The sequence below is a fragment of the Patiria miniata genome, unplaced genomic scaffold, assembly GCF_015706575.1.
Source record: "Patiria miniata isolate m_02_andy unplaced genomic scaffold, ASM1570657v1 HiC_scaffold_5, whole genome shotgun sequence".
In the NCBI taxonomy this organism is placed as follows: domain Eukaryota; kingdom Metazoa; phylum Echinodermata; class Asteroidea; order Valvatida; family Asterinidae; genus Patiria; species Patiria miniata.
Window position 1 is genome coordinate 8897796 of NW_024037072.1, and position 16048 is coordinate 8913843.

At 39.2% G+C, this 16048-nt stretch overlaps 1 protein-coding gene across 1 annotated transcript; it reads right to left on the minus strand.

Annotated features, from left to right (window-relative positions):
- Positions 1 to 174: 174 nt before the first annotated feature.
- LOC119740530 (galactosylceramide sulfotransferase-like) lies at positions 175 to 14221 on the minus strand. The gene is made up of 5 exons (XM_038215870.1): positions 13570 to 14221; positions 7777 to 7938; positions 5429 to 5471; positions 3937 to 4240; positions 175 to 2782 (listed from the first exon to the last, which is right to left on the minus strand). Exons 2-5 carry the CDS (start codon positions 7899 to 7901, stop codon positions 1998 to 2000), a joined length of 1257 nt encoding a protein of 418 aa, XP_038071798.1. The 5' UTR covers positions 7902 to 7938; positions 13570 to 14221; the 3' UTR covers positions 175 to 1997.
- Between the last annotated feature and the right edge of the window lie 1827 nt (positions 14222 to 16048).

Below are 16048 nucleotides of genomic sequence, written 5' to 3' on the forward strand. Positions count from 1 at the left end.
AGATCTGTTTGGGCATGATCTAGCACGATCGTCAAAATATTATGTTCGCAGATAGGTTTCAGAACCCTTGAACGAGCAGTTTGGAGTGCCACATTTTTATCAAATGTAGAAGTCCCTATGTCAAAACTAGTTGAAAGGTGTTCAATCGTTAAAAATACACAAGAAACAAGTCAATCATTTTTAATAAGTACTTCATAATTTATTGTACACAATGGTATTGTTCAGGGTTGGGTTTTACCCCTATATAGGGTGCTGGACCCGTTTAGAAGCCGTGTTGGATTCTTGCTAATGTGATAAACGGGTTTCCCGGAATGACCAAGGTCCAACACAGGAATTTTGGATAGTGTGAAAGAACTTAACAGATTTTGAGGCAAAAAAGGTTTGCTTCTAAATTTGAAAATGTATTGTGGTGAGTTTATGGCCTTTGAATTCCTTCTTTTTGAAAAGGAAAGGGACGATGGGAAACAAAGATGGCAAGAAATTTATGGGAGTTGCAAAAATACTTTTAAATTTGTATCAATAATTAAAACGATTATAAAGTTCATACTAATTAATATAACCAAGCTAATTAAAATGGCAAGCACAGATCTAGTGAAGGCCTTGCATTTTTTTTGGCAGTACACTGACTCGAGTAGTCTATGGAATATCCCCTTGCACAGCAAGGGACTATGATATGCTAGCAAAACATGCAAAACAAGACTTGTCTTGACCTCGAGATTCTGACTATTAAGCGGGCGCTTCTATCGGGTTTCCGGTAACCTGTTGTTGTACTACAAAAAAAAAGCAGCCAAATTGACCAATCAACAGCTTTTTAATTTTAGTCCACAGTTTTGATCATAAATCGAAATGACATCACAATATCTTAAGTCTACTCTGATTGGTTGGCGCGCTGGGCCACTTAAAATTTGCATTGCTCAAATAATTATATCAGACGGGTGATAATCAGACTACGACTTGAGCTGCTTCTTGAAAAAAATTAAAACGTAAAAATTTCATCGTTCTATTGATCAGACCACAAGTACTTCATCTTAACTGCTACAACAAACTGAAAATCTCCAGTCTTGTATGAGCATGTACTGTGCATTTCACATAGCTGGTGTAAGTTTGTAATTATTTACCAAGAATTTGGTACAACAAAATCCAATGACACAGTTACTTATATCACACATGTGTCTTAAGTAAATTAGTACTTGCTTTTATATGAAGATTTTAAGACACAATATTCTAAAACAAAATAGTCACACACTTTTCCACAGTAAAGTTAAGTTCTACAAAAAAGAAGAAAAAAAAGGCGATGCTCTTTTGTAAGTACTGTTTTCCCGTCAAGATCCTTCTGACAAAAAAAAAAGGTGTGAGAACAATATAATTCTAAAGGTTTGCATGATGAAGATAGAAATAGGATCAAGATTTATGGTAGCACTATGTGACAAGCTAACCCCGGTTCTTTTCAGAAACTCACAAACGAGATTTGTCACATGTTGCTTCCGTAAATCTTTGTCCTATAACATAATCATTTTCTGAGTTTACTTTCATTAAGTCATGAGTTGTGGATTAAATAGAAACGGAGTAAAGAAATGCTAAATACCCCCTTTTGCTCCCTTTAACAATAGATCCTTTGTATTCTGTAACCATCTTCGAGTTGTTTTTTTTCAATCAGTAAAAAAATTGGGAATGTCTTAAATAACGGTGTATGTTCCGCTTCAATGATGGATCTAGCTTAGGTGGGGTAGTCAGTCTAACTCCCCCACCATGGGGCTGCAAAATAAAAGGAAATTCTTTCAGGAAAAAGTAGCACATGCCAGTCCCCCCCCCCTCGCCCCTTGAGCAAAAGCTGTTTTTATCCCTGCATATCTGAACAATCATCAAGCTCTCTTAAACTTATTTACTCAAGTTTCATAAAAGGACATCGCCAGCACCTGTAAATATTTATAAAAAAAAAAATTGTTTCACTGAAACAAGCATAGAACAAAATGGATGGCAACGTTTTGTGACAGAGTTCAATCTCTTTGGTTAGCGGATTTAAAATATCTTTGAACTTGAATTTTTCGAATATGATCGCTATATGGCAGCTCAGTTTGAATCATTCGAACACATGTTTTATTCTTCGACGCTTCAGGCTTCAGCTTGAAGCTATCAATGTCAATCCCGGGCGGCCGCCATACCCCTTCATCGCCGCTCACAACATCAGCGATGCAGTGCTCTTTAAAATACGCCTTCCGTTTTCTCAGTTCGGCCACCTCCCGTTGCATTCTGTCGTGGCCAAAAGCCTCGACTTTCTTCCAAAATGTCCTGTTGAAGGCGTCGTACAGCTGCACGTCCCCGAAATTCCACCTGCGGATGTTGTCGGCCGTCTTCGGTGAGACGGCCCGCACCGAAGACTTGTTGCGGGCGTTGAGGACGAAGTACACAATGTCGTCCATTTCCCAGCAAAAGAGGTCCCGCAGAAGTATCAGGGACTCGTCGAAGTACTCCGTGATCATAACCAGGTCAAACTGGTATTCCATCTGGTGGATTTTCCGTTTGATCCGGAGCGGGTCTCCGAGTGAGCGATCTTCCAGACCAAGGTCATACAGCATGGGATTTCTGACCCTCAATTTCCCGGCAGTGTGAGCGATTGCGTAGTAGTACTCCGGTTTCTCCAGGAAGAGTTCCAGCGCCTTGTCTTCGGGGAGATTGTACGCGAGAGCAAAGTTGCCGTAGGTGAAGAGAGATTCGAACATGCTGATGGGGTCTCTGATGATGGTGGTGTAGACCGCATCACTATGCATGACCTCTGCCATGCCTGGAAGATTAGAGTTAAAAAAAAGATGAGACAGTGTTGAAGTTAAGTCCATCACAAGTCCACACAAGTCCTCACAAGTTCACACAGGTCCTCACAAGTCCGTACAGGTCCCCACAAGTCCAAAATCAAGTCAAAAGCTTTTGAAATGATCTGTGACACAGTCATTCCTTTTAGCATTGTTTTAATCTGTGTTACTTATGACGATTGACTCATGGACTTGTGGCTGGACTTGTCAGGGACTTGACTACAACAATGTGATAAAGGGTATGTTTTTCTTTAATGGCCCAACGACAAGCATGTGATTTATTCTGGACAACCATCAACCGGAACCTACATGTACTTTGCAAATTGCAAACCTGTATAATTCATTCACCTTTTATGAATGCAAACAAAACTTGAGGATATATCAGGAAACAGACAAACAAGCAAAATTACATGTGCATGTAGTACACAACTGACAAAATGTTCAACAAACTATGATTAAAGGTACATAAGATCATTTCCTTTTGATCATTTCCTTTCCTGTCTTTACCAGCGGCGTAGCCAGGGTTCTTATCCTAGGGGGGCATGTAGGGGGCTCGAGGTTGCAATGGAGGGGTGCCCCAAAAATTTCATCCAAGCTGAAAGGTAGACAGGTTTTTGTTTTTCACAGGACATCCGCCCTCCGTAAAATCAAATAGGAGGGGGGGGGGGGGGGGGGGCTGGACACCATCTTCCAATGGGGGCGCTGTAATAAACGTATATCATGACTACATTAGACAATAACTACCACTGTTCGCTTTCAAATAGACGTTACAATAAACAGCCACTTGCGACAAAAAAAAAGAGTTTTAGTACAAAATATGCACAAAAACGCGGAAAAAAGGGACTTTTTGTTCTTTCAGCTAATCATGGTAAATCGTATGGCTGTGTTTTTCCTCCAGATGCCAAATTTCCGGTGGGGAGGGGGGGAGCAACTGGGGGGGGGGGGCACAAACTTTTAATGGGGGGACGTGCGCCCATGTAGCTACGCCGCTGGTCTTCACTTTGAGCATTGAAGGTTTCTGTCCTTAAATCAGTAGGGATATACTTTTCCGTGTAATTTGCAAATAATCTTACATGGCTTTAAGTTTTTAGAAAGCAAAGAGTACATTGTAATACCCAAAGCCGCATACCTCTGTAATTGAAGCGAGTGTGGTGACAAAGGACGTTGTACTTTTTCACAGGGAATTTCATCATGAGGCTCCTTACGAACAAATACTGCCCGTTGCCCAAATAGTTCCCCTCCTTTGGAAGGACAAAGTCCAGCTTGTGCTCCTCCCCGTAGCGGAATAGAATATTCTGAACGGTGCTGCTGCTGCATTTGTGCATCTTGAAGAAGACGATATTCCTCCTTGGGGTGCAGTGATGTTCCTCCGCGATTTCATCCGAGGAGATTGTGTTCGTTTGGTTTCTGTTATCGGTGTCTCTCAACTTGGCCTGTAAGTAAATAGGATTTGGCACATGTACATGTAAGACATTAAGGGTTGTCCAAAATTATCAACATTTTCACAACATCTACATGTATAGGCCTAATCCAGGCTATATTGAAAAAATTGGCATGTCATGAACATGCACCCACACACACACACACACACCCATTCTGGAATTTGTATTCCTGTGGAGACATTTCTTTGTTCTCGTGTAGTAAAGTTTTCGAGTTTGAAATTGAAGTTTCAAAATGCTCTTATTTTAACCAGAATTAATTTCCTGGGCTGAAATTTGGACTAAATATCCCTTTTCTAAAACTCTTCCATTTGCGACAGATCAACCTACCTTGGAAATTCCTAGTTTTTGAGTAAAATCCATATATCTATTTCGTGAAATTCTTGTGGAGACGTATTCATCTATAGAAATGTTCTTCTGGAGACGTATACAATCTTTTGTTCCCTATTGTGTTCATGTCTCCGTAAGGTAGTAAATTCCAGCACACACGTGTTTACGTTACATACCTAATGTGGACATTCCCTTGCTTTCGTGTAGTTAAGAAAAACCTCTGAAAAAAACTCGTTTTACTCTCACTGTGACAACACTTTCAATCCAATTTTTTTCTTCTATGATTCCCTTTAGTGTTTCTCTTGATTTTGCCACTGATAAACCTAACCCAAAAATGCCTCTAAACCTGTTTTCCAGAAAGGGGGAAACACTGTGTGGACGTGGGCAAGTCCATACATCGTCGCTGCTACCTGGTTTACGTGGACCTCTTTTGTTCGGAAGTCTACACAGTGAATGTAATGCTTACCCCCAAGCACACGCGCATACACACACGCAGGTCGCGCGCCATGGATTAGCCATGTGCTAACTAATCAAAACACTGACTGGATAGCTGATTTGAAGTGAAAATGGTCGTCGAAATTTATTGTCCAATAGGCATGCTCCTTATATCATGATGAGAAGAATATACAGGAGATAAATCTGACAGCATTTTGCTATTGTGACTGCATTCTTTGAACCAAAAAATTGTCTCGGTTGAATGCAAATACAATGTAAACCGATTCAGGGAAAAGCCTATATAGTTTTAGTATAGGGGCAAATCAAAGTCCAAAATTTATAGGCTTCAGTAATTCTGGAATTACTTTTGTAGTATTTATTTAACATACTGCTTAAAAAAGAGAGCATAATCCTTACCTTAGCAATGTCATGCATTGACTGTACCAGCTTGGAACTTGCACTGCAAGGGGAATGGGTATGGAAGTATAATAAAAAAAAAAAATATTTTTTTTTAATAGTTTAAGAAGAAAATAAATAGAATTTTAAATTACAAATAAACTTGTCATACTCTAGATTTGCAATAAAAGTAACATAATTGGAATCTTATGCACAGCATTTTTGGACAAGTTACAAATCAAGTTTTATTACAACTTTCCCAACAAGCACCAAGAAAAAAACACGACTGACTTAGTAAAATACTTTGTACGAGCGGCAAACTCACAGGGAACCATTATGCTCAGCCCAGCGCATTGACGAATTTGACAATAGAAGCAGCGATGCATGGCACTGGTAGAGGCTGAGCAAAACCCATTGTTGGAGGCCATACAACTTTGTCAAAACTTTTTTCAGACTTTCCCATTATTGCAAAAGGGGTGTTGGTTAGACTATGCAACCGATAATTAAATTCTGAAACGATTTCCAATTCGAAGGACAGAGATAACGACATCAACATAGTTTGACAGATCCGATTAACCCTTTTTGTCTGCGAAATTGTCGTCCTGTCTGCAAAATTGTGTGTCCGTCATCAAATATGTCACAACAAATAGTCTGATAGTGATACTGCCCAAGACTGTCCGCTTTGAACAGCGCCCCCAATAGTCAGATGGTGTAACACCCCCTCCCTCCTTTTTTGATTGTGTTACAGCAAAATTGTCACAAACCCCACCCCCCCCCTTTAAATCGGTCAGGCGTTGCCCCTGCATCCTTGCAAGTAAATGCAAGCATTAAGATTTTGCCGCACTTTAAATATAGTAGGCATTTCATAATATGCCCACTTGCCATGTACAAATGTGCTTACCAACACTGCCTCGCAATTTTCAACACATAAGATGCTTAAGCCTCGGAATTATTATTCAGGACAGATATTTGACACTGTCCATCTCAACCCATGGTGTTTTATAAAAAAGTGTCTCAATATCCGTTACATTTACACTATCAGAGGACCACAGATGTTCCTAAATCCTGTATATTGATTCCTGATATGTATTCAGTAACAGGTTAGACAATACACAACTAACGAACCACAGCTGGTGCCACAGTGATCATTACGTGTATTTATAGTCTTTCTTGTATTTGTTTTTGTTTAAATCAATACATTGCCATGATACAAAATGGAAGAAAACTGTTTTGCAACAGAATAGCTCATCAGCTGTCCAGGAAACAAATATCGTGATTCTATATAACATTTGTAAATGTTGACTTTGTGCCATATTCAGTAACACAATACACTGCTGTTCATGTTTCTCAAATAACATACATCAACAGATGCCAAAGTGATAGAATGATAGAATGGTACTTCATATAGTTAAAGGGAAACTACAATACAAACATGTCGACCTAGACCCAATTTATTTAAGTAATTCTTGGATGAAGATATTTTTCCACCAAGCTACAACAAAAATCCTGCAATACTTTTCCAAATAACTATTTATAATTACTTCAATTTGGTTTTAAATGAAAGGAAGTTGACTTGAAACTTGATTCAATCCTGATTAACTTTATGCATCATGTTCCAGAACAAACTGCCTGCATTATTGACAAATACCTTGTGAACTTCTATTTTTTTAGGTTGAAAAGACTAGGATTGCCTGGTCGTGCTAGACCCCTGCAGAGATTGTGAACAATTTAGGCAGTTTAGGACATTGTTTATACTAAATGACAGTCAGTCATTAAGGTGATTGTCGGGGAGTAGGGGAGTCAGTCGGGGAGTTGGGGAGTCGGTCAGTCAGTCAGTCAGTCAGTAAATCAGTCAGAGGACAGTAGGCTCGCCCGGCGGGTCCAGCAGGCTTGCCCGGCGGGTCCGGCAAACAAACAAACCCCTTAGGCCAAAAAAAGTCTCCGGTTTCTGGTATGCGCGCGCGTCGCCGTAGCCATGCGCGTCGGCAAAATGAAAACGTTTTTTTTTCAATGAAAGATGATGTCTCAAAACCGCCAAACTCACTGGTTTGACTGGAATCCTGCTGCTGCACAATTTTAACGTGTTTTTAGATTGGGTTATGGTCGAGAATATGCTTTATGTGTCCTCTCTGGACTCCCATATATATTTGCACTAAGTTTAGTCGGGCACCATTCATGCCATTTGCAGTCATCAGCCAACATTTGAAGCAAAAAAATCAGGTAAAAAAAAAAAAAAGCCGCGTCGCCGCACCACTTTTTGGGCAAGCTCCATACCAGAAACCGGAGACTTTTTTTTTTTGGCCTTATGAAATACCTTCTTTTTTAACAAAATCACTTAAGTTTTCGTTCACTTTTATCAATCTTCTTACCCTCTCATTTGAAAGTTACTGACTGGCAACTTCAAGTATGCGTGATAGGAGTACAGCAGCAAGGTGCATAGTAGTAATGTAGACAGTACAAGACCCACATGGATTCCCTGCTTGAAGTGGGCCATCTTGCAAGATATTCCGGACCACTCAGAGCGGCTGAAGCTAAGAGAAATCAGAAAGCAGGATTTAACAAAAGGGAAAGAGTAAATATAGTTTGTGTAGAAATAAAAAGTCTTCATTCTTTAGTCTCTGCTTTTCAAAGATAGAAACTAAGGAGTACACGATCTACGGTAAAAAAAACACATCTAATTTCAGATTGAAAAACTCTGAGAAAAGAAATCAATTCGGTGGAAACTTGGGTGAAAGCTCAATCTAGTCGATTGAATGAAATTTTTTCTAAACATGTCTGGTTCCTATTTCCAGTCCGTGGGAGTGAATAACAGCATGAATATCACTCCAATGGAGTGAAGAAAGTACACTGTATGCTTCTTTTAAAACCATCTTAACAATTTTGATAGTAATACATGTACAGTCGAGTCTCGTTAATACAAACTCGTTCGGACCTACCCAAATTGTTTGTTATATCAGAATTTTGTATTAAGAGGAACATCAGTCCCATTCATTGTGCACATAAATGCACAGTCGGGACTGAGGCTATTTGTTTGTTATAACCAGAATTTTGTATTAACAGAGTTTGTACTAACGAGATTCGACTGTATACAACATTTGCATTTGCTGTAATTTTCAAATGGATGGATTTGGGGATTAGTATTTTATAGCAAACATTGTTGAAAATTTTGTGTTTACAGATGCTGGAAAAACCAAAGAAAAAAAATGCTGTTCTTGTACTCTGGTTCCGTGACCCTACTTCAGACGAAACGGGAGCAATTTATAGACGTCCAGGAATTGTAAGGTCAGGGACAAACTAGCTGGCTTGCACCAGTTTACAGATGTGTAACCGTTTACCAACAAAATCGATTGTGGTCAAGCTAAAGTTGGTAATTTGGGTGCAGTAATTGAAATAAAGTCCCAACGATTGTTGGCCCACCATCATTGGAAATCGATACAAAAATTTCACTTTTCTTGAAAATCACAGCAAACCAGGTGGCATGATTTCACAGGATGCAGGCATGCAACTGGGAAATCACAAAAAAAGAGGAAATTCAATTTTTTCCCAGACTTTGTACAGTGTTTTTCTATTTTCAATGGCACGCATGGGAAGTAAAAAAAGAGGAAATCAGCTGATCCGAGGAAAAGTTGCATGCCTCAGGATGTTTGACACTATTATTCACTTACGGTCACTTACGGAAATTTTAAAATAAATTTGGTAGTTTTTTTTTTTCATGTTTGCAAATGTTGTATTTTATACTGAGACTCCATGTTACCAACGCTTGTACAACGAAACATCACGTCCAATTTGATTTAACTCCAACTTCAATATGCAAAGAATCATGATTTTTTTACTTCAATGGTTGTTTTTTTGAATGTTGAAATAGGATTTTATAAGTATCAGTTTAAAATTTAAACTTTACAGGTCTTGAAAAGGTCTCCGGGTCTCAGTGAAATTTTCACTCTGAATAAAGCCAAAAAATTAATAATTCTGCTTCCGATTACATGGCATTCTAAAATAGGGTAGGTAGGTAGGGATTTTTTGGGGGGCCATTTTGTGTGTGTACAATCATATGGAGGCGTCTGCGTGTAGTCAACGGTAAAACTTAGAAATTGATGGTTTTGGTTTTTTTTTTTCTCATTTTGCCCATAAAAAAAATAGGGTAGGGGCTGTCAGAATATGGTAGGTAGGGAAACCGGAAGCAGAACTATTATTTTTTTGGCCTAATACATGTTTACCGGCGCGGACACAATGAATGGAGACCCAAATATCAGGATTCCTTCATGCACTTCATTTGACTTACTTTGGCTGTGAAATATTGATCCAAATTAATTAGGCCAAGAAAAAAACCCAGTTGATCATCCCTGCCTGCATCTTTTTTGAAGCCGCATCCTTACATTTCATTTTTTTTTTTTTTCTCACTTCAAAAAGCAATTTTATTTTCATGCTTAAAACATGCATAAATTGGGTAAAATACATAGCATATTTTGTTTGACATAAATATTTTGACTCTTCTAGTAGGATAGCTAATAAAAAGCTGGAGGTCATTTTGAACTGAAAAGTTGGCGTTTTGAATTTAAATACATGGCATTACCCCCCAATATTTTGTAAAGACTGCCTTTTTCCATTCAAATGCCCTTTTTTCAACGGGGGGGGGGGGGGGGGGGGGGGGGGGGGGGGGGGGGGGGGGGGGGGGGGGGGGGGGTAAGGGGGTTATTTACCCCCCCCCAATATTTTGTAAAGACTGCCTTTTTCCATTCAAATGCCCTTTTTTCAACGTGCTTACCCCCCCCCCAACAATTTGTAAAGAGTTCCCTTTTTTTTTACGAAGTGCCTTTTTTTCTGAACAAATGCTCTTTTCCAAAAAGAAGTGGTGCCCTTTTTTGTGGTATCTGCCGTTTTGGATACCTTTTTCAGAATTTCACACATGAAAAGCACCATATATTGGCCCTTTGTGTGCATAATTGTCGGTTTTGAACAGCGCCCCATCGACAGATTTACCCCCCCCCAATAAAAATGACCGTGCTACGCCCCTGACTTTTAACCCACAAGAAGCATAGGCAGAGGAAAGATGGAATGTTGAGGTTGATCCGTGAAAACGTTTTCTTTGAGGTTAATGCCCACTTACTTACAGGCTAGGTAACATTTTTGCATGTACTTGTACAGCTAGTCCTGGGTCAATTGTTATACAACTGCTTGCTACATGTACTATTCTTAAAGGGAATATTCAGCATTTGCTTTTGCTGTAATTTTCAGAAATAAATGGATTTGGAGGATAAGTGTGTTTTAGAAAATATTGTTAAACTAGCTTGTTTCACGTTTTGGGTTTGGAGATGCTGGAAAATCTAAAAAAACGAACCATGTTCTTGTAGTCTGTTTTTTTATTTACTTTACTTAAGATGAGACGTTGTAATTTATAGACTTTGGGGATTATAATGCTCTAAGAGAGTCTGTCTAGCAGGCTTGTTCCCCTACACAGATGTGTCATCAATTGCAATTCAAATGCGGAATGACTAAATATGAACAATTAGGAGCAGTTTTTGAAAAAAGCCAGTTTTCTCCAACAATGGTCGGCCGACCAGCGTTGGAAAAATACAAGTTTTCTTGAAAGTGTTAGCACACCAGGAACCACGATTTCACAGGATGCTTTAGATTGTCATTCACTAACAGTCCAGTAAGATATTTCCTTATAATTTGATCATTTCGTTTTTTGATGTTTGCAAATGTTGTATCTTTCCTTTAATCTTATCTGCTTTCCTTCCTCACAAGTCTGGCCGACTCAGCATATTTTGTGTGCATGTAGAGTGCATATTGGCTAGTACATGTACATGATGTAGTTGTTTGTGTTCCTTCCTCCATGGTTGTACCATAGAGCAAAGACCTTTTTGGGCACACTGTCCTGTGCACAGCATGCATCATGTTACAAGCCTGTGCCACTTGTTCCGGCCGCCATTTTCTGCCAGCTTGTTTCTCTGAGGGTTTTTACGCACTGTACCACCATGGCAGCATTTTTCTGACCTTGAAAGGTGCTCAGGCCATCTGTGTCATATTTCAATCCAGGAGGTGGGGGAATACAAGTCTGATTGTTTTATTCTACACAGCTTTTAGGTGGGGGATTTTTAAATAAAACCAATACATTTGGTATCAGCTGGAAATATTCAAGTTTGTAGGTAATTTTGTCACAGTTTTGTTTCTAGAAACAATTCAGGAAGTGTTTCATCACATTCAAAGTTAAAAAGGGAATATTACGGAAACAGGCGAAATGTTGGACCCTGCCACTGGCATTTTGGTTTTACAATTAAATATAGTGAGGGGAATACATGTATGTCAAAACGCGAAAGAAGACTACAGCTACTTTGTTTTTAGGGAGAGGGGTATAATCTGCACTCTTCAACTCAAAGGGGATTCCCCTTTTATTTCTCGCTTCTAGTTCCCATGCTCACCAATGCACTAAATGTTGACAAGGCACTGGGTTGGGAGTATTAAGTCTGCCTTTTTATAGAGAATACACAACATTTGCCTTTGCTGTAATTTTCAGAAATGGATGGATTTGGAGTATTTTATTTCTTATTAACCTAAACTCCCTAGGCAGTGTGCAAAATCAAATTAAAATTGGAGGATTCAGGACTGTTGTTAGGGAAGTAGTTATGTATAGTTTGATGTTTGCAAATGATGTCTATTACTTTTAAAACCAAATTAGTCCATATATTTAATACTCAGCCAGTTGGGTCAGGCATGCAACTGGGAATTTAGAAAAAATAAGGAAATTCGAAACCACATAAGACTTTGCACAGTATTTTTTCTATTTGTAATGACATTCATGAGAAGTAAAAATCGAGGAAATCAGCGGATCTGAAGAAAAGCTACATGCCTGGTTGGGTAAATCAAAAGGGGGGGGGTGGATTGTTGGATTTTCATGAGTTTCTTTGATTTTCATGAACAAGGACAAATTTCAAATTGGTAAAAGTACAAGGTTCCCCAAGTTGGTCAAAGTAATCAATTGTCCATGTAAAGTCCATAGTTGGTCAAAGTAATCAATTGTCCATGTAAAGTCCATTAAGGCAGTAAATATTGATTGATGAATTTCGTGTCGTAGCTTAAGTTATATTGAAAAATAACAACACATCATCGGCAAACCTGTAGCTTTTTTGTGCCTTAAGTAGCTAGTGATTTGAAAAATGCATGTGAATGTTCACAACAAATGTAGAACATTACTGCACATTTTTCAAAAATTCATGTTTAGTTTTAAAAACAAATGCGATTTCATTGCTGCAAACATTACAAGAACTCCCATCAATATTATTAAAATTCCCAAGCAAGTAAAAGAAAACGGAAAGATTTCCAGATATGAAGTTCACTCAACACCCCGTGTACAAACCCTATGGATTGGACTGAAAATTTTTAAGTGTTTTCTAAGAAAATGCTTGTATTTTCTCACTGCTCAAATTGACTTTGATGAAATGAAATTGCTATCTGGGGGCTTGTTAGTCACAATACAGAGGAAAATTAGTGAACTTCGTATCTGGAAATCTTTCCAAGAAAACCTGCTTAGTTTAAAAAAGAAGTTTGTATATGCTGCTTATCATTGGATCTAGATGTGGAGACCCACCATTTAGTCTAGACCTGGTATTAAAATTACATGCATTACAAAAACAAATGTCATTTAAAGCATCTTGCTACGCTGCTTTCCAATCACATAATGTCCCATCAAAATGAATAAATACACATGATTGGTTGAAATTATGTTTGGTTGAGGTTTACTTTCAAAAATAATGATGGAGATTCTCTTAAAGTTAAGTTAAAGAAAAGAAGATATGATTATGACCACCAGAAAATGTAAACGTATGTTTGCTATTAAGTTGGTGTTGACCGAAAATAAAGGCAATGTTAATTGTTGGCATTTATTTAATACTAGAATGGGTGTTGTGTTATAAAGAACAGTTCTTTTCCTTAAACAATTTACCCATGATCTAGCCTTAGGCCTATATGTCTAGATGTAGAAAAAGAAAATAATTCAGATAACAAATTCTCCGGCTATATCATATTATGGTATACGTTGTTCATGTACATGATTGAAAGTGAAACCATGTGTGGTTTGATAAATAACATGGAGGTAGAATTAGCTCCATAATATTATAAGCCAATGGCCAACATCTGACGACAAATTCAGTAGAAGTACTTACAATCCTACAAGGAGAAGTCGATCCACTCTAAAGAATCACCATTTTCACAATTTGTGAATAGCTCCCAGCCTGCCCAGCCTGCCCAGCCTGCCAACACTATGAAGAGTGCAATTTCACCTCCTGCAATGTCAAGTCGAAAAGTCAAGGCAAAAGTCGAGACATCGAGGCACAGCTCACTTCGTCGCCGCGTGTAAACAGCAGGCGTATGCGCCAACCGGACCACGCTGAGCTGAGCAAGAACAATAACTCGAGTTGGACGAGCGATATGATCTCGCACTCGCCTAACAAAGCAGGATTATCTTTCATACATAATCTTCTCGTCCATAATCCGTAAGGTCAACACACCGACAACAAAAGGTAAACATTTCTGTTTATACTGTGGGTTTGTTTTCCGCCAGAGCGTATTTATCGGAGGCAACTTTTGACATCCTTTCTACGATACTGGGTAGTGTCATGGAGGAATAAGTGCACCACGTTGCACGCTGAGCCGTGTGTACGTATGCGCTGGGCTTATCTCTGTACAATGTACGTACATGTACACGATGTAGTTCGGATGGGGTGTATGTGACGTGTGAATCGAGCCCTCATGCATAATTCTTGATTTGTTAACTCCCGTGGGGTCGGGATTCCAGAACCACCAGTTCAAGTTGTAGATCGAGGGGGTGTGGGGGGGGGGGGGGTACTAAGCAGATAATTATTTATGGGTTATCTGCCTTAAAGTGATAACACAACAGTGCCGACTGTCGCGTCGGGGGGCGGGGGAGGGGAGGGTTGTAACGTAAGGATGTATTTCTTGCGGTCTACGTGGCCTACGTGAAATGTCCTGCCACGTCCACAACTAGATAACTGACCGTTGTTTATCGCAAAAAAACAGTAATAGGCCTAGCGGTTGCAGTAACCCGTATGCTTTTTATAGGGAGGAATTAAATTCTCAGTGTGGCTCCCATTAAACTCCCCCCCCCCAAAAAAAAACCCGTATAAATATTGGTCTTGTACTACTGGAATCCAAATACAATGAGCTACCAAAATGGGTGCGTTCGTTTAATTAGCTCAGTCAACATGGTGCACCACTGACCCTGCTTGTGGAGCGCGAGCAGAGTTGGTGGCGCATGGACATACGTCACACGAATGCGTTGTCCTTTCTAAGAAACGGACGGCGACTGGACAGCGGAAATCTCAAGTGAACTTAAAATTTAACTTAATTTGAAACCTAAAGGTAACTCATTTGTTGAGTTCATTGCGACGAAGAAAGAAAGCCCACTTTTTTCACTTTTGCAACTAACTGAAAAGCAGTAAAAGCAGTGCTAAAATCTAAAAAGACCTAATCAGAAACGAGCGTCTTGTCAGTGGCTACGGCCACGTACGTACGGCTAGAACGTGAGGATCCGAGGCCGCGGTTTAGCGTTACCGCGTGCGCGTCTGCCTTTACTGGAGGTCGATCCGGGTGAGCTACTCGAACGAATGTTGGAGCGCTCATTATGGGCCCGCCCAAATTACAAATTGAAAGCGCGACACGTGGCTCTCAAGTTACTGCGCGCATTTGCCTTTGTGCTTTGCCATCATTATTCATCGGCCCGCCCTAACTCCCGGTACACTTCAAGTCCTCTTTTTTTATAATTTAACATTTCAATCATACTGAGCATATTTTCTGAGAAACACAACACTCAAAAGGCCATGTTTTTTTTAGATACATGAATTTCGCTGCTCTGTTATAGCGCCAATTAAAGTATGAAATGGGATAACTTTCTCTAACAACCGGGACGCTTTGGCCTTTTAAGCTTTGTAACCACACGGCTTTATTTTCTTGAAACTCAAACTTTCCAACGTTCTTACAAAGTCTGGAGTGCTGAATGGCAACACACCAACCAATGAAAACTGGTATGCAAATGAATTAATGTTTTCATCGGATGGCATAACCGGCCCATGCTTATAAGCTGAGCACGTGACCTCTATTGTGTGGTATAACATATAGCAGATTGCATTCAGCCACTGTGTTAAATCATTGAATGCACAATAAATGCACAATGGGTACTCATGCGTATCCACGTTGAACAAAAGCACACACTTCTAAGATACATATTCATCACAAAAAATCACTTTCATGAGCCAAAACAACGTTTGAATTTCCTCCATGATGCTTGGTTTATTTAACCATTGAAAGAATACTCATACCAATATTGAAATTCACTTTAAAATACACATGCTACATTTCCACGTCTGTTTACGGTGGCAAAACATTCAAAAAGCACCTTTTTACAACACATGCTGCATATCAAGATAAATACATTTCCAGTCAATAAAAAATATGAATATACGTGTACAAACTTAATTTTTTTAAAACATTTTACGGAGTGAATTATTTTACGATAACTGCGTTTACAAAATGTAAAAAGGAATGCGATTTTTAGGTAGAAAAATAACATCTAAGCACACTGTTGAAACATTTGCACACGTTTATTTTTTTTAAATCTGCTACAGT